This window comes from Eubalaena glacialis, chromosome 10 (assembly GCF_028564815.1).
Source record: "Eubalaena glacialis isolate mEubGla1 chromosome 10, mEubGla1.1.hap2.+ XY, whole genome shotgun sequence".
NCBI classification, from domain to species: domain Eukaryota; kingdom Metazoa; phylum Chordata; class Mammalia; order Artiodactyla; family Balaenidae; genus Eubalaena; species Eubalaena glacialis.
In genome coordinates, this window is record NC_083725.1 from 67,215,246 (window position 1) to 67,234,943 (window position 19,698).

Consider the following 19,698-nt stretch of genomic DNA (forward strand, 5'->3'; position numbering starts at 1 on the left):
TTTCTGGTTTGTTTTTTAAAGTTATTTATTTATTTTTTATTTATTTATGGCTGTGTTGGGTCTTCGTTTCTGTGCGAGGGCTTTCTCTAGTTGTGGCAAGCGGGGGGCCACTCTTCATCGCGGTGCGCGGGCCTCTCACTATCGCGGCCTCTCTTGTTGCGGAGCACAGGCTCCAGACGCATAGGCTCAGTAATTGTGGCTCACGGGCCCAGTTGCTCCGTGGCACGTGGTATCTTCCCAGACCAGGGCTCGAACCCGTGTCCCCTGCATTAGGCAGATTCTCAACCACTGCGCCACCAGGGAAGCCCCTGTGGTTTGTTTTTTAAATGTAGGTATCTACTCGGGGGGGGGCAGTAATTTTTATAATAATTAAATCTTTTATGTAATTGTTATGATAATAGATTCCACAAACCCACAATGGCCATGACAACATTATAAATTCATTCAAATGTCCCTTTGACTTACATGTTGGACAAACTACTAATATTCAAATGCATCCAAGTACAATAAGTGATCTAAAAGCTCTTACCATCCTGCCTTCCCAATCACTGAGGCAGCTGATTTGGTAAGGAACCATTCACCCACTGATCCAGACAGGACAAAATATTTAAGACTCTAATCACTGCCACAGCATCTATGGAATGATTCCATGTTCTCAATGAGACACTGTTTGACATATGGACTCTCCTTTCCAAGAAATCATGCCTGCATGAAGGGATACAGACACAGAAGGAAATCTGGGTCTCATTACCATGAAAGGCTCTCGTGTTATGGATTACTTAAAAACACACACAAACAGTTTTCTTTTTTTTTTTTTATTTTGGATGAGAAATGTCTCAGTCAATGGAACTCAAATGAACACCCTTCACTGGACAACTTTCTCCCGTTGTGTCCCAGTCTCTCTGGAATATTCTAACTGAAACTTACCCAGTTAGAAGAGTAGAAGAGCACAGTAAGTGTTGGGTCACTATGGAGGAGTTTCCCAAACAGTATCAAGCCATACAATGTAAAGTCTATCCCAGCAAAGTCTCATGAATGTAACAGAATAACCGGTTTGGAGTTCTGTCACTAGAGTCTTACTAAGAATGCAGCTGCTACAGAACACTAAAAGTTGTCAGAAGTCTGGAAGAGGTTATTATTCAAAACAAGGAAGAAAACTGCATCATGACAGGAATAATATGGACCTTAAAATCAGGCTGACCAGGGATGATTTTAGCTCTGCCACTGGCTAGTATGAGTCTTCGGAAAAATTAACTAATCTCTCTGAGCCGCAATTTTCTTGTCTTTAAAAAAAAAAAGTTGAGTATAATTCTTTCCCTCACAGAAGGAATTAATTCTCACAGTGGTGAGAATTAAATAAACAAGACAGCATCATGTATGATGTTCCACGTTACCATATTTCTACTCACCGAACCTAAAATGTCCCATCTTTCTTTCAACAGCGAAATACTATTTCATCTTTTAAAATACCTCAGGCATCATCTTCTCTATAAAGATTTTCCTGATTCCCTCCTGATAGACCTGATTATTCCCACTCTCTGAGTCCCATGTACCTGGTATAAACTTCTAAGTGCCTGGTTAACCTCAAGTGGACTGAAGTTTCACGGAGGTAGGATCAATGCCTTGGTCACCTTTGTACACTCCCAGCACCTGACACCGTAAATGACACACACAAGGCACTCAGTAAATTTAGTACATGGAAGTGCCTTACAGAATGCCAACGTAAGATTTTAAAGTCCAATACTACCATATGTGCTTCTTAAAATTTCTGATTCCTAGGAGTCATGGGAAGTAAACAGGGCCTTAGAGTAGAATGAAATATTTCACTTTATCTCCCATTTCATTTTTTTAGCAGTAAAAACTGCACTTGAAAGCTAAACTAACTTTGTTAAGGGAAGAAGGAATGTATTCAGCTTGTTGGGCATACGAAGTATAGATAGCAAACAAAAGCTAGGAAAAACTAGGAAATAAATCACCTCCAGAAAACAAAAATAGAATCAAGAAACATCCCAGAATGAATTAAGGTGATACTCCAATACCGATAGCCCTGCTTCTCTTGTTGCCGCCTCTCAAATCATTCTGTATTTAGCAGCCAGAGTGACTTTTAAAAAACATAAATCAACTCATATCATCCCCCCTCTTGAAGCCCTTCAGGGGTTTCCCACTCCACTGAGAATAAAATAGAAACTCCTTCCAGTGGCCTCAAGGCCCTGGCTGACTCTCTTACCTCTTCTGATGGAACTCTTCCCTTTTCTCACTATGCTCCGGCCACACAGGGCTGCTGTGGTCTTTTCTGTCCTTCCTTCCTTCCTCTCTCTTGCAACTAATTCCAATTACATTTATTGAGTGCCTTCTATATGAAAAGCTCTTTCAAATGCAATCTCAGTCAATCATCACAATGAACTTAAGATGTAAATATTACCTCATTTTACAGGTGAAGAAATTAAGCTCTGAGAGATTACATGATCTGCCCAAAATACAGGTATCTTCTCCCATGCCCCTCACTCCGAATTTTTCAGATATATCAAGCCCATTCTTCTGTATCCTCCATCATGACCGCTCCCTCTTCTAGGAATGCTCCTCCCCCAGCTGTAGTGTAGTTGGTACCTTTCAGCCCTCAGATTTTGGGTTAAATGTTTCTCCTCAGACAGGTCTTCTCTGACTGCTTTATCTACAGTAGGTTCCACTATTCTCTAAGATAGTGTATTCCTTTATTAAACACTTTTTAAATACTTATTTTCTTGTTTATTGCCTGTCTCCCTCAATAGGTTGTATGCTCCATGAAAGAAGAGAATATATTTGCTTTTTCCATCGTTATATCCTCAAAACACAGCACAGTGTCTGGCATTCAGGTGCTCAACTGATATTTTTTTCAATAAATGAGTATTCTGTATCCCTGCAACCTGACACAGGGCTCAAGGTACTTAATAGGTTTATTAAATAAATGAATGAATGAAAGAATGGGGGAAAAGATGTGTCATGAGCTTCAAGACACCATAACGTAAAAGTAACACCTAAAATTAACACCAAAGCACATCTGTATGACTTACAGAGATTAGAGGGAACACTGTACAATGGAAACCAGACAAATCCCAGCAAGATCATTACTTAGCTTTGTGGTCTCATGCAAGTCACTAAATAGCTCATTTACACATTGTAAAATGAGATTATACCACCTTCCTTACAGGTTTCTTTTGTGTGTGTTCGGGGGGGATTAAAGATAAGGCAAAATGTCTTGCTCTTAAATAAAATCTTAACAATCATGTAAAACAGGTAGTACATGAACTAATGTGCTCATACTATCAATTAGAAAATCAACTCAAAGCTTAGATGACTTGCTCCAAAATAGATGGTTTCTAGAAGGGGAACCAGGACTCAAATATAGGTCTTCCCATTCCTGTTTTAATCACTCTTCCATTTTTTTTTAAAATTTATTTTTTGTTGAAGTATAGTTGAATTACAATGTTGTATTAATTACTGCTATACAGCAAAGTGACTCAGTTATACATATATTTACATTCTTTTTCATATTCTTTTCCATTATGGTTTATCACAGGATACTGAATATAGTTCCCTGTGCTATACAGTAGGAACTTGTTGTTTATCCATTCTATATATACCAGTTTGCATCTGCTAATCCCAAAATCCCACTCCTCTCCCCCTTGGCAACCACCAGTCTATTCTCTGTGTCCCTGATTCTGTATCTGTTTAATAGCTAGGTTCATTTGTATCACTCTTCTTATGTCCCAACTACTTGTTGTAAGTCTTGTTGTAAAGGACAAAGGAGGTAATATATTGAAACAGTCTTAAATGTTAAAGGGCCACAAATAACATTTTCTTTATAGGGAAATGGAAGAAAGTTCCAATCAGAACTAGTAATGCTTTCTTCTTGAATAACTTATTCCCAAATAGATTAATGTGCTAGCTTTGGGAATAATCTACACAACTACTTAATAGTCCTCAAAGCATTGTTTATATTAGGAGAAAAGAACCTACTTTGCTAACAATAAAAGTAATCTTTCTAACCAATATGCCAAATAATGTAAGTTCTTTTCTTTGGCATACTGGTAAAGGGATTAGGAAAAATATTTTTAAATATAGCAATTACTATGAATCATATCTATAAAATCTTTAATGTAAATTTATTTTAGTTAAAAGAGCACAGAAATGACAGTACAACAAGTTTAACCTACGGGGGTGGGAATGTCAGAAAATTAAATTTTCAAATACATTTTACGTCAGCAGAAATATGGTTTTCTAAATAGAACAAATTAATGTTTATTGCTTTGTTCCCAACACAAATTTTTCATGAAAAATCAAACCAAAAGGACAGGGATATTATTAGTATTCTTGAGAATCCTACTGTCTGATTTTCTTAAAGCCCATTCAAAAACTATTTTCTTTTAACTTTCAAATAGAAAGTTCAACAATTTTTCTGTTTTTTCATGATTAGACCAAATATCCTCTTAAGCCTTCCATCAGGGAATCTGACTCTATATACTTACAATTGGGAAGGGACAAAAGGTCCAGAAACCCTTCCGGATAAAGTGCCAGGCAACCAACATTTCAAGATATCTCTCTTTTTCCCTGCAACATACCCATATATTATACCAAATCTTTAGAAGTAAAAGAAATAAAATACCTTGGAAGTCCTCAGAATTAGGCAACTTGACACCACATACAAAGTAATCCTTATGCTCATTCTGTAAATACAACCAAAGAATGAAATTAATTTTGTTTATGTATAAAGCAAAGAAGCTCTAAATCTAAAAAATTCACGTCAGTATTAATTCAAAGACAATACTGTCATAGACTCAAAATATTAACTTAATTGTTGAAGCTGAATGATGAGTACATGATGATTTATTATACTATTCTGTACATTGATATACACTTCAAATTCTCTATACTATAAACATTTAAAACATCATATCTAAGCAAAACACCGTGTCAAATTTTAATCATAAAACTATCATTTGACCAATTCATAGCTATAAATGAAAAATTTTAAGTAGAATTAACAAGATTCTGTGAACCTAAAATCCTATTAGGTTTCCTCTCAGAAAATTAGTCTTTTAAGTCTCTTTTCATTAAAAAGAAAACAAACCCACCAAATTTAGCAGATTTAGTTCTCTAAAAAAAATCCTAACCAGTTACATTTGTATTTACTCTAAGAAACCAGATTCAGAAATTTAATATCCTGACAGTTACCTCAGGAATATCTTAAGTAATACTAATAAATATAAATTAATTAGCCATTATATTTTCAAGGCAATGCACATGTATCTGCATCTATGTGTCAGATATGGTGAAAGTTGATAATTTGGTTGAGTGAAAAGGTCCTAAAGAAACCAGAAATAATTTGGCATTCTTTCAGATGAAGATGAGTGCACCCCACCACCAAACTGATAGAAAAAATCAAATGGTTTGATTTTCCAAATCTACTTTTTAAATAAATATTAGCTTCTGAATGAATCATGACAGAGCATATGATTAAGACTACAGCAATAAGTTTTTTTGCTTTGAGGGTAAATTTCAAACAGAAATCATCTTAAAAAAAATTTTTTTTTTCCCCAGAAAATTTGAAACTTACCAAATCAATAGGGTAGATGTAGGAAAGCTCAGATAGTAATTGCCTGCAACGAATTGTCAACTGGGCATTAGTCTTCAGAAAGAGTTCTCTAATGAGGAAAAAAAAAGCACATTTAAAAAAAAAAACATGTTTGCATGCTTTCTAACAGTTATTTCCACCTAACTGATGCAGAGAAAGATTAATGGTCTGTACTGGGCCATAGAAATTCAGAAGTAGAAGCAAGAATAAGAGCTAACATGAGTCCTGACCTATCACTAAATACTATCAATCAAGCTAACTATACTGAGGCCTATTTTATGTGTCCAACACCATGCTAAGAGATGTGAAACGAACAAAATCATTGACTGGGCACCTACTACTACATGCCAGGAGCTTCACAAATGGCTTTATTTAATTATTACAACAACTTACTCGGTTGATATTACTATACCCATTTTACAAACAAGAAAACAAGATTTAGAGAGGCTCAGTAAGCTGACCAAGGTCTCATTTAACCTGAGGCCAATTTGTTTTTAGGAAATATCCATATGGTATTTCTTCAAAAAAGTATTCTATTTTCATTTACAACTACAGATGTTATAACTACCTCAAAAAATAACCTGCTGCTATATTACAAAAATAACAGAATAAAAAAAGGACAAAGCAAAAAGCTGTGGCATGAGATGATGTAGCTCTTCTCTTGAACTATTTAAGAAACATGACCAACAGCTAAAATACCCGTAGAGCATATTACCTGCTCAACTGTGTCAACAATTAAAAAGGAGGTAATTTAGGAGAAACAGTAGGTCAAAGTGGAATCTAAAGTAGTACAATGCAAAGAGCACTGAAGACTTAAAGGGATTTAGTCCTGCTTTCCTAGTGAACTGGACAGAGTAACCTCCAGAGCTTTGCTTTCCTATCTGCAAACTGAGAGGATTAGATGATCTCCAAGGTTCTTTTCAGGTTTCTCAATTGCTAAGGTTTCTTAAAGAAAAATGCAGGCTGGGATGACTTTCTAGGAAAAGTGAGTGAAGATGAGGAAAAAGATCAGAGGTGGCAACAAGTTAAGCATGTGCTGGAAAAAATAAAGGGAAAAACTATTAGCATTTGTTAAATGAATGTCACAGAGCGACTGAAACTAGCTACAGTTGTATGGGGCCATTTTATTGAAGGTTATTTGACAGTGAAGCAAATCAATCACGATTGGTTCTTAAGAAGAGAAAAAATGATGGTAAAATAGTATTTCAGGAGAAGTCTGCTAGCAACATGGAGGATGAACTGAAAATTGGAGAGACTGATGTTAGAGAGAGAACCTGGGAGCTGTTGAGGTCAGCCAAGAGAGCTAACAGGAGTAAGTCTGAAGAAGTTACTGAAGAAAAACTGTAAGCTGCACTAAATGTAGAAGACAGGAAGAGGAGGAGATTCAAACATTAAGTCACAGTGCTGTGGCCCTGAAATCTAGAAGAACAGTGTCCATGCTTCCGATTCTGACTACATACTAGGAGGTCTCATAACCGCCTCTAGCACAGTAGGTGTTGAACAAATGAAAGTGGCATTGAGCATATTAACTGGTATGAATACCGGCAGCTTTAAAAAATACTCCTTTTCCAAATCCTCTCCTCAAAGTAAACTCGACACTCATAACAACCATTCTCAGTGTTCCATTTACCTTTTCGCAGTACACTCCTTCCTCAGCTCATTTAGGGATTCCTTCTGGAGTTGAAGCTTGAGGTGCTCAGCCGAAAATGCACTTCCTAGAGAGGGACGAAAGGAGACAATTCCAGATGGAACACTGCAGACAGGACTGCCCAGTCACAACCGAACAGGCAGAGCCCAGTCCCCTGACTGTGAGAGGGAAATAAAAAGAGTTAAAAGGTAAAATGGGTTGGGGATAGAGGACTTCTGGGGGGATTAATGAGAATAAACTTCCTATTGCTTCCACTTTTATACAGCCTCTAGCAGGAGTCAAAGAGTAAGAGTCTAGGATTCTCTGCCTACAGATTTCTGGGTCGCTGACCAAGAAACCCCGATGCAATTTTCAAAATTCAGACAACTTAATTTTTTAAAAAACTGGCTATAGACTCTGGGTGTTAAGGATGATTCACTAAAGGTTCATCAATTGTAACAAATGTACCACTTTGGTGGGGGAAGCTTTGCACAGGTGGGAGGTTGGGAGTATATGGGGAATCTGTACCTTCTGTTCAATTTTGCTATGAACCTAAAACTGCTCTAAAAAGTAAAGCTTAATTTTTTCTAAAAAGGTGGTTAATTTGTTTTTAACTGCAAATGCTATATAACATTACTGAAAGTATAAAAAGTAGAGCAGGAAAAATTACCCGCATATTGACTGCTACAATATAGTTCATCAATATTAAGTTTTTTATGAAGTTTCATCTTATTCATATACATAAGTAGTTTTAGTTACAATCACAGTGTGCAGGAAATGTATATTCTGATTTTTCCAAATTATGTCTCAAGCATTTTTACATGTTGACAGATAGTCTGAGTTACAATGTTTAATGCCTTGTAAAATTTAACTCCATAGATGTGAATTAAAAGAATATTCCACATTTTAACTGATACCCCAATACCTCAATTCCACTACAGGATTGCTTTAGCATTGCAATGATTAATATTTGTATATAAGCCTGGTCTTTTGTATTTATATCAACTTTGGAACTTCCATTTTCATTCATGTGATCATAAAATCCTTTTACATCTTCCTACTCTAAGAAAATGAGCCTGTCTCAGAAAAGTCCAAAGGTTCTAAAGCACAGAAAAACAGTCTTAGATCCTGACATACTAAGTTCTAGGTCTTAAAAAGAAGCTTAGGGACTTCCCTGGTGGCGCGGTGGTTAAGAATCCGCCTGCCAATGCAGGGGACACGGGTTCGATCCCTGGTCCGGGAAGATCCCACATGCTGCGGAGCAATTAAGCCCGTGTGCCACAACTACTGAGCCTGTGCTCTAGAGCCCGCGAGCCACAACTACTGAAGCCCGCGCGCCTATAGCCTGTGCTCTGCAACAAGAGAAGCCACCGCAATAAGCCCGCTCACTGCAACTAGAGAAAGCCGGCATGCAGCAATGAAGACCCAAAAAATACACAGCCAAAAAAAAAAAAAAAAAAAAAGCAAAAAAAAAAAAGAAGCTTAGTTTCATGAACTGTGATCTAACAGGAAAAGGTGCCCTAAACTCTTCCACACATCTAGGCAGGAACAAGAAGTAGGTTAATTGATCAAAATACAGTTTGGACCTTAGAACTAAATTCACCAACCTAAGTAATTTTATCAACATATGTCTAAGCACCCTGCTCTTCTCTCTCAACTGTATTTAAATGACCAGTAAGTTGTTAACTCTGCTCCCCAAACAGAACTTAATCAAGGAATACCACTTACCTTCTTCAGCCCCAATATAATTCCTCCCCAGCTTTCCATATTGATAATAGATAGCATTGAGATAATCCCTCAATGATTTCAGAAGACACTTGGGTTGACAACCTCTACCCCTCACCCAATGCACTTTTACCAGAAAGCACGTGAATTCTTCCACCACTATACAAATTTGCAATGTTATTCTTCATCCCAGATAAAAGGCTGCCTCAATTCTAGTGAAATCACAAATGGGCCAAGACAGATCTGGGTTTCAAAATGCAAACGTTATGCACCCTCTTTAGCTTTGAAGGTCTTTAGAACATATTACATGACCAAAAAGAAGACAAAAACAAAAACTCTTGCAAAACAAAGAAGGAAAATAAAATTTAAAAATACACAGCCAGGGGCTTCCCTAGTGGTGCAGTGGTTGAGAATCTGCCTGCCAATGCCGGGGACACGGGTTCGAGCCCTGGTCTGGGAAGATCCCACATGCCGCAGAGCGGCTGGGCCCGTGAGCCTCAACTACTGAGCCTGCGCGTCTGGAGCCTGTGCTCCGCAATGGGAGAGGCCGCGGCAGTGAGAGGCCCGCGCACCGCGATGAAGAGTGGCCCCCGCTCGCCATAACTGGAGAAAGCCCTCACACAGAAACGAAGACCCAACACAGCCAAAAATAAATAAATAAATAAATTTAAAAAAAAAATACACAGCCAGCTAATAGATGGGGTAAAACGTTAACAATAGGTAAATCTGGGTGAAGAATATAAGTGTTCTCTGTACTCTTATTCTTGCAATTTTTCTATAAGTCCAAAATGATTTCCAAATAAAAAGTAAAAGAGTAGATCCAAACCCAGAAAAAGGTCTCCTGAAAGGCTATGGTTTTTCCACAGGCTTTAACAGAACTAAGGCTTTAGAACACAGACTGGCAACATCTCTCCAAAACATATCAGGTTCATTTTTCTGTTAAAAGGTAATACACCTCATTGGTCACCGGGTGGTCTCTGGAACAAAACTGAGTGAGTCTGGTTTAATTAGGCTCAGGTAGAGAAGAACTAAGTATTTCAAGATACCTCAGAAAACTCAACCTAAGTTCCAAAAGTCACTTCATAGGAAGTAATAACATTGAGGCAATGATGTGCTCAAGCTCTTTACATGTTGTTCAGGTTATATATTACCAGCCTGAATACTACATGATTGGTGTTGTGTCCTCCTAAGGATATTACATATAGAAGCAATGATATCCATCCTTAAGACCATGGATATATCCTGCTTCTCATCTAACTTTCTCCCCAGATTTAGCATTGATTGGTGTCTTCTGCTTGAATCAATTTTTACTACTATGGTTGCAAAATAATATTCCAACTCCAGTACTTCCTCTATACTTATCAGTCAGCATTCAGCATTCTTCTCTAAGCAAGAGCCCTTCCTTCTCCATTAGCTGTCTATTATCAGTATGGAATCATGAATTCTCTTTTATTTTTCAAAGATTTATAATTCATTACTGGATTTAATTATTTTCGTGCTCAAGTGGTCCCAGATTTGACCAGCCTTCAGCCTTGTTCCAGTGCCCTTCTGACATACTACGATCATGTTATTCAAAATATTACCTTATTTACTTTAATTGCTGCAGGATCTGTAGTGATATCCCCTCTCTCATTCCTGATACTGGTAATTCACACTTTCTCTCTTTTTACTCGGTCAGTCTGGCTAGAGGATTATCAATTTTATTGATCTTTTCAAAGGACACCTTTTAGTTTCACTGACATTCTCTACTCTCTTTTTGTTTTCAATTTGACTGATTTCTGCCCTCGATTATTTCCTTCCTTCTGCCTGATTTGGGTTTAATTTGCTCTTCTTTTCTAGTTAAGGTATAAACTTAGGTTATTGAATGAAGGCCTTTCTTCTTTTCTAGTATAAGCATCAAATGATATAAATTTCCTCTAAGCATGCATCCCTTAAAATGTTGATATATTTTCATTTTCATTCACATCAAAATATTTTCCAATTTTCCTTGTTATTTCTTCTTTGACCCATGGTATGTATATGTATGTCTGTGTGTGTGTGTGTGTGTGTGTGTGTGTATGTGTTGTACAATTTCAAAATATTAATGGGAGGGAGGGAGACGCAAGAGGGAAGAGATATGGGAACATATGTATATGTATAACTGATTCACTTTGTTATAAAGCAGAAACTAATGCACCACTGTAAAGCAATTATACTCCAATAAAAAAAAAAATATTAAGAGTTTTCCAGATATCTTTCAGTCAGTGATTTCTAGCTATTTCTGTTTTGGTGAGAGACAATACTTTGCATTATTTTGATTATTTTGCATTTATTTGTTTTATGACACCAAATATGGCCTAACTAAATATTCCATATGTACTTGAAAAAAATGTATATTCTGCTGGTGTTCTACTGTTAATTAGGTCAAGTTAGTTGATAATGTTGTTAATGTCTTCTCTCCTTACTGATTTTCTCTCTTTTGTTCTATAAATTACTGAGAAATTAGTGTTACGTTTACCAACGATAATTGTGCATTTAGCTATTTCTCCTTTCAGTTCCATCAGTTTTTGATTTATATATATATATATATATACACACACACACACACACACACACACACACATATATATATAAGCTTGGTTGTTATATTCATACATATTTAGAATTGTTACGTCTTTTCATGAACTAGCCTCTTCACCATAATGTAATATCCCTCTTTATTGCAGGTAATATTCATGGTTCTGAAGTCTACCTTGCCTGATATTACTAGAGCCACTTTGGCCTTCTTTTGGTTGGTATTTGCATAGTGTATTTTTTCCATTCTTTTACCTTTACTCTATCTATATCTTTAAATTAAAAGTGTGTTTCTTGTAGATAGGCTTTAGTTGGGTCTTTTTTTTTTTATCTTTATAAAATCTGAACAATCTCTTTTTTAACTTAGGTATTTAGAATACTTACACTTAATATAATCATTGATACATTTAGATTAAAAACTACCATTTTGTTAGCTGTTTTCTCAATGTTCCATTTATTCTTTGTTTCTTTATCCCTCTTTTTCTGTGCTTTTGGATTATTTTTTTATGACTTCCTCTTTCTTCACTATCAGCTCGTTCTTACCTCCCTCTAAAATTTTTAGTGGTTGCCCCAGAGTTTACAATATATAACTTAAATTAATAACAGTTTACCTTCAAATAAAATTATACCACCTCATGTAGAGTATAAAATCCTGACAACAGTATACTCCGAACTCTTCCCTTCCCCACTCTTAAAATACTTCATAAATTTTACTTTATGCATGTTATAAACTCCAAAACATTGTTATTTTTGGATTAGAAAATCAATAGTCTTTTAGAGCAATTAAAAATAAGAAAAAAATTTCTTTATAATATCTTCCTTTCAACCATTTCTGCATCTCTCAATTTTTGTGTGTAGAGCTAAGTTCCTGTATGGTATCATGTTTCTCCTGCTGAAGAATTTCCTTTATTATTTCTTGAAGTATAAGACAGCTGATAACGAAATAACTTAGTTTTATGTGAAAGAGTCTCTTTGCACTTCAGTTTGGGTAATTTCTGTTGACCTATCTTCAAGTTCAATGATTCTTTCCTCAGTTGTGTTGAATCTACCAATGAGTCTGTCAAAGGCATTCTTCATCTCATTACTGTGTTTTTGGTTTATAGTCTATCCATTAGACTGTTTCTTACAGTTTCCACCACCTCTCAGCTGAAATTTACCATCTGTTATTGTATGTTATCCACCTTTCCACAAAATTCTGAAGCATATTAACCATAGTTATTATAAATACTCTGACAGTCCCAACATCTAAGTCATCTCGGAAGTCTTTTTCTGTTAATTTCTTCTCCTGTCAACCTTTTGTTGGTGGTGGTGGTGTTGGTAATGGTAGTGATGGTTTTTTGTTTTGGTTTGGTTTTGCTTTCTTTTTTTTTTGTCTCAAAAATTTTGATTTAATATTGAACATCATTTGCAGGGCAACAGAGAAAGAAAAAGACATGCTTATTCTTCTGTTAATTTGGAGGAATGAGTCAATACAATCAGGAACCGAGCTGGATTTGGGTTCCATTGCTGCCATGATTACCTTCAGTGTATCACATTCTTCAAATTTCCTCTAATTTGTCCCTTTTGGGGGTGGTGGTGGCATTGGTGGTACTGGTGAAGATGGTCTAACAGAGGCTTTTTCTCAATGACACTATACTATTCCCAGATTTAGGTATTCCCTGTGAACCAGCACCTAAGTAAGGGTGTCTCACCATGCTCTTGCCTCTCCACCTACAGTGACTTGTTATTCTGTGCTTTCTAGCCTGGCTGGGGAGGAAGGCAGGGAGTTCCTCTGTTGTCCTGGTTAAACCAGGCCATACTCTGTGTCCCTGGGTAGGGCTTTCTCAGTGATACTTTCCCTCCCCTAGGGACTGGTTGCCTTGAAATCTTAGTACTTGGATAGATTCAAGAAAAGTTATAATTTTGTACAATATCCAGCTTTCTCTTGTTGTTAGTGTGGAAGTGATGCTCCTTCCACCTTTCCACATCCCAGACAGAGGCTGGAAGTCAAATCTGAGGATATTAATTTAAGTTTTTTTAAAGCTCTTCTCTGTTCTTTGTATTTTCTGTTTCTTTTAGGTCAGCGATTCTGTTTGTTCAACCTGGTCTAATTCATAGTGTTTTCCTCAAATATCTGATGACCCTTGGTTTTCCCTTTAAATCCATGAATAAGTGATTAGATTGGTTAGCATAGGTAATAATGCAGGTTTCCTTTGAAGCTATAAAGATTTATTTACATAAAAGGCTTCACCCCTGAATGGCAGCTCAGCGTAAGTGGGCAGTTCCTGCTGACAATTAGCGTTCCTTCAAGGTATATATGCTGGGAGAAGGCAGTACCTTTACTTTAAATCACTATGAAATAAGGTGAAGTTTACTTTGGGATTATGTTACTTTAGGGTATTTCACTCCTAAGTAGAGCTGCCTTTCATGTCTTCTCTCTGGGTTGGTTGTAAAATTCCACAGTCAGGCTTTGCTCTACCTTTCTATGCCAAAATCTCATACCACGGAACCTAACCAGGTCAGGAAACCATTATGTTTAGAAAGCAGTTGGAGCAAATGTTATAGGAAGTTACCCCAAATTCACAAAGGAAAGAAAATGGGCCAGTAGGCCCAGTTACCCTAATTATTGCTCCATCATTCCTGATTTCGATACTTGGGAATTGCAAGTTGAGGCATCTGAGAGCTCTACCAGAAACTCCCACTTCAGCCTTTTCCACTGTATTCCAGGTTGCAGTTTTCCTCTGCTCTAGTTTATTCATCAATACAATTCTATCTACTTTGTGTCTTTGAGAACTATGTCAAAAATCTTTGCTATTCCAATGGCACCCTCTTTTACTTTCACCATCACCAAGGACTTATTTTTTATGCATGTATCTTTATCATCATGTCAATGAGTCATTGAGAGGGAGAGAAAGCAAGTACATGGCTTGGTTTACCATACTTGGAAACTGCTTTCTGAAACCCTGGCCCTATCCATGCATACACCATGGCCCCTCTGTTCAGCAAGAACTCAAGTCAGGCACTTTAATTTTAATAACCAAATGTCAATGCTGTCTCCTATAAATTGAATAGCTAAAGAATATGAATCTTGTTTCAATCAACTAAACAAAACACAGACTCTTTAGGCTCCCTCTCACCGAGAGTTTGGTCTCAGACTGGCCAGTGGCCAGCTCCTGTCAAAATTACAGTTAAAACCAATAAATTGTCATTCTTCTGAGCTTTCTACATCAAGGCAGATGACCAAAAAGCAATATACTTCGACTATTTTAGTTTTTCTCCCCACAGAAATGCCTTTTCTGTACTATGATTTATGATGCTCCCGTTCTCAAGGGTTAATAGATATTTCTTGCTGTAACTTTTGCAAAAATTTGCAATTGGCTGTATTTCATTATGATATCTAATATCTAGCACATAAGAAACTGCATGCTAAATTCCTCTTGGAATTTGGTGCCAAGAGAAGATTTTTTTCTCCCTAAAGAACTGATATACTTCCTTGTAACAGGCAAAGGGAAGCATTGATACCTTTCATAACTCTACACAATTGGCTTGACAGCTAAGAAGGTCAGAGCTAATTTAATGCTTAAAAACAACAGGCAGATCCTATGGGAGGAAGTGTACTATACTGGAAAGCCCATGGACTTAGGAATCAGAAAGATCTGGGTTAAATTTTACTTTCACGGCTCTAAACAAGTGTTAACTTCTCTGAACTTCATTTTCCTCATCTGTAAAATGGGGATAATTTCACTTTTACTGAATATTTGCATTTTCTCAACCTGCCCCCATGAAGCTCCAAGTAGAGAGAGAAAAGTACACAACCAGCCTGATTGATTTTACCTTAAAAATAACAACCACAAAGCACAAATAGGCACAACATCCAATAATCCTATTACAATTTCCTCCTTAGTCTGCTTTCTCATTCTTGGAGATGACTACTCCATACATTCCCCCCAATCCTTAAACCTCCCCTAAATCCAATATATTAATTACCTTACCTCATAAGCCTTGAAATAATAGAAGGATTTCTTCATAATCCTACCTACAACCTAATATGAAACTCAGCAGCCTCCACGCCATTTTCTTAGCCTTCTCCTCCTGTTCAATGGATAAGGCAAATATCTTCGCTTAAACTTTGAATTCCTTCTTCTCTAACCTCATGTCATGCTGCTACTCTCTTCCTAACAAATTATGTTCCAGCTACAGTGGCGTCCTTTCTATCCTACAATACAGGCACTTCCTATGTCCAAGCCTTTTCACGTGCTGTTCCCATTGTTGGTACCCCAGCAATTCTCATCTTGCAAGACTGAGCTCCTCAAGCCATCCTTTTCTGAGCAATCTTTGTAAAAATGGTCTCCCACAGTTAACTTCTATCACCACAGCTTGTTTCTAGTCCTTCTCACAATCTGACATTTACTTTATTTGTTGGTTTCTTGTTTACTATCTTACCCATTAGGTAATTATCCAAAATTGGAAGTCTTGATTCTTCCCCTTTCCCCCAACATCTGCTTCTCCTCCAGTATTTGTTCTGATGAATGGTTAATTATCTGGCCAGTTGTCCAAACCAGAAATCGGAAACTATCTAAATCTTTCTCTCTCCTTCTCTCCTCCAATCCACTAAACCATTAACAGTAGAGTCCATCATTAAATATCTCTTGAACCCACACACTCCCTCCTCCCTTTACATTTCCAAACTGTTTAGATTTTAATTATGTACTGCTTAGATTACTGTAATAACTTCTGTCATGACAATTCTCTACGCTTAACTCTTCAAAGAGAATTTTCTAAAACATACGTCTTATCTCCATTCTATATTATAGTCATCAACACAGTTGTATCTACTTTTTGTCTTTGAGAAATTTGCTTAAGTTATTTCAATAGATCTCCAAACTTTTTGACATAACTTCCTTTATGATTAGGTTGTTATTTACCTCTCTAGTCTCTCCTAGGGACCTTTACTCAAAGGTTAGCTGAGGCTTTACTGGAATTACCTGAAATTCTCTACTCTACTTCCATGCCTCTGTATAACTGTTCTCTCTACCTGGAAAGTCGCACCTTCTCTCCCTAGCTATCTACTACATATTCTTCTAGACTCAGCTCAAGTGTCACCTCCTTTACTTGGTGTTCTGATTTTCAGATGCTCATCTTCTGTGTTCCTATGGTACTCTCCATGTATTTCTGTCATATAACCATCACATCTGTCATTCTAACATCTTACACAATGCCTGGTTCCTTTTGTCTGCTCCATAAATGATGAATAAATGAACTGACAAAGGCACGCGTGTACATACACACATCAATGCCTTTCCCACATCCTTTACATGCCTTACGATCTCCTTTTACTTCTGTGTTAAAACATCTAATTGTAAATGTATTTTTTGTAAATGCTACTCCCAATGCTTTTGGGTAATAAGTAGAGAAAAAATGATGACAAACCAAAATAAAATTCTGTCCGGTGGCTTATTTCTACACATCTATACTTTCCATGGCAAGAGGGGGAGATTAAAATATGACAGTTTGACTTTCTGACAATCCAATTAAGATATTACTGAAATAAATCATTACAAATATATGGAAAATGAATCATTCTGAAAAGAAAATCTGAGGTTTACTTAAAATCCACCTTTGCCCGCCCCACCACCAAGTTGTCTGTCTGTCTTTTACTGCCTTTCACAAGCTGCATACAGGCCAACAACTGAAAGTAAAGAAACTTTAATAAATCCCAGGGGAAAATTGTCCTCAGGTCCCCAAAGTTTTGAAAGGCAGATATTAATTTTGAAGGAAATTTGTTTAGGAATTTCTGTCAGATGGCTACAGGAAAATCAGAGCACATATACAGACGAATAAAATTTAAATTTTGCCGTCATGTGTAATAAATATATCTTGAATTATAAAGTTTGTGAGAACTAATTTTTCAACTTGTGACCTTATAACCTATGAGGAGAAAATTGTTACACAATGCTTAATAATGTCTTTGTATGTTCAATTAGAAATCTATGACCTTTTGATGGAAGCTAAAGCACCAATTTAAATATATTGTGTGATTCTTCTTTTATCTGAGATGCAGGCCAAATAAGCATAATAATTTACTGACCAAGCAGAAGCTAATTAAATAGAACAAACCATATATATATATATATATATATATATATATATATATATATATATATATTTCACCTTAATTACTCAAATTTATTGCAAAATGACAATAATTATCATAATTGATGGAAACTTCATATAAATAATTTCTTATTGTGGCAATAAAGGATCAAAACTTTTTATTCACTGAAATTACCAAGAGGAATTTCTCTCCCCAGATCTGAGCAATGAAATCTGACACTTCTGACCTCTTCTACACACAATGTCACTTACAGAATGAGTTTTTGCCCTTGCTTACCAAAACAGATCAAAGACTGTAAAATAGGAGTTGAGTATGGCTGATTAGAGAATTCCAATAGGTCATTCCCACCAAATGGAGGCTTTCCAGTTAACAAATGGCATCTATAGACACACTTGGGTCAGAGAATCTTCTTCTTTTTTTTTCTTTTCTTCTTTCATTGCTGGGAAATTTATCATTAGCATAAAACTTCAAAAAATAAAGAGATTCACCAAAAAAGGTGAAGAGATCCCTATCCTTTCTGTCAATCCTATCTCCTAAGATAACTAGAATCTCAGAGCTATAAGAAATCTTGACTATATAATTCAAAATTTTGTTTGGTTTGTCTGTGAAAAGAAAATTAGCCCCAAAAGTTGGATGATTTGCCTAAGGACAAACTGAGAGACTGACAGATCTTTAATCTAGATCTCTTAATTAAGATACAACCAAATCAAAGAAATCTTTGGAGAAAATTCACTTTACTCATCCTGTAATAAAAACGAATATAGCAGAGCAAAGTTCTCCATCTAAGTCCATAGGTAAAATGGAAAACTAGCAAACTATCAGTCAGTGTATCTGTTAGACATATACCAGAGAAAGCAACAATGATATTATGTTTAGTTAAAAACGACAGGCTTTGGAATGAAATAAATCTAAATCAGAATCTGGATCTGTTACTTATCTATGCAACCTTGAGAAATGTCTCTAAGCCCCAGTTTTCCTCATTTGGAAAAAGGGAGTAATAATTATTATCTCTTAGTACTATTTTAAGAATTAAATGATAATACCGTAAGTGAAAAAAGATCTGGCATGCTACAGGATTTCAATAAAAATTACCTGCTTCATAGGATTTATGTAGGATTCAGATTTTGCAAGGTTTTAAATAGTATGGAATAGTGAGAAAAGCACAGAATTTGGAGACAAAAGGTCTGGATCTACATTCCAACTCTGCTCCTGTCTGTTTGTACCTCGCTAAGTCACTTACCTTCTCAGCATCTCATATATAAAATGAAGGTAACAATACTTGCCATACTTAGCTTCAGAGATACTTTAAGGATCAAATATGATCATCTTTGTGCAAGCACTTTCTAACTATAAAGTACTACATATATGTTATCATTAATATCAAGAAACTAACTGGATTAAAAAGTAGTTCCTTCCTACAAAGATTAGGGAACTCTGCTTTTATAAAGTTAACAACACTCCCCAGGCACCACTGAAGAGTTCTTAAATTTTATCAACATGTTTAAATGTGTTTCAGTTCTACTAAACACATTTCCTTAAGACCAATGTTTCATACCATTTTCTAAACCAAATTTCAAGCAAATTAATTATAGAGTGCTGCTTCTCATTTCAAAGATTTGGGGGTTGAGTTAGAGCAAAAGACCCTGTAAACCAATATATAATTAGTTAATGTGAAGGTTATTCGGCTTGAGACACTAATGAGGGGAAATCTGTTTTTTTTTATTGAACATCATAACTAATTTATCTACTGGAAATGAAATATATACATTAATAAACATTAATGCTGAAAAGATCAGCCCGTGACCCAGCTGGAAGTTGCTGTAGACCACAAGTTGAGAACCACTGCCTTCCAGGAACAGGAAGGGGAAACTTACAGGTATGGAGTAACAAGGCCCCTCAGAGTTATGTGGCCACCCAGCAAGTCAGAGACATGGATAGAAATTATCTTTTTGCCTCTTTGCGATAAATCATTCAGCCGCAATGAATTCTCATGAACAAAAATATAAAATATATAATAGGTACTAGTTTCTTCCAAATGTTTACATAAATTAATCCCTATGGCACTGCTATGAGCTGCTATCCTTACTA

The 19,698-nt window shown here is 36.3% G+C and overlaps 1 protein-coding gene across 1 annotated transcript in view; it reads right to left on the reverse strand.

Annotated features, from left to right (window-relative positions):
• Positions 1-19,698, reverse strand: part of UVRAG (UV radiation resistance associated) — a 359,730-nt gene that overhangs the window by 129,645 nt on the left and 210,387 nt on the right. Inside the window, 3 exon segments of the mRNA XM_061202856.1 lie at positions 4,643-4,703; positions 5,594-5,681; positions 7,242-7,326. Coding sequence (XP_061058839.1) covers positions 4,643-4,703; positions 5,594-5,681; positions 7,242-7,326 — 234 coding nt within the window.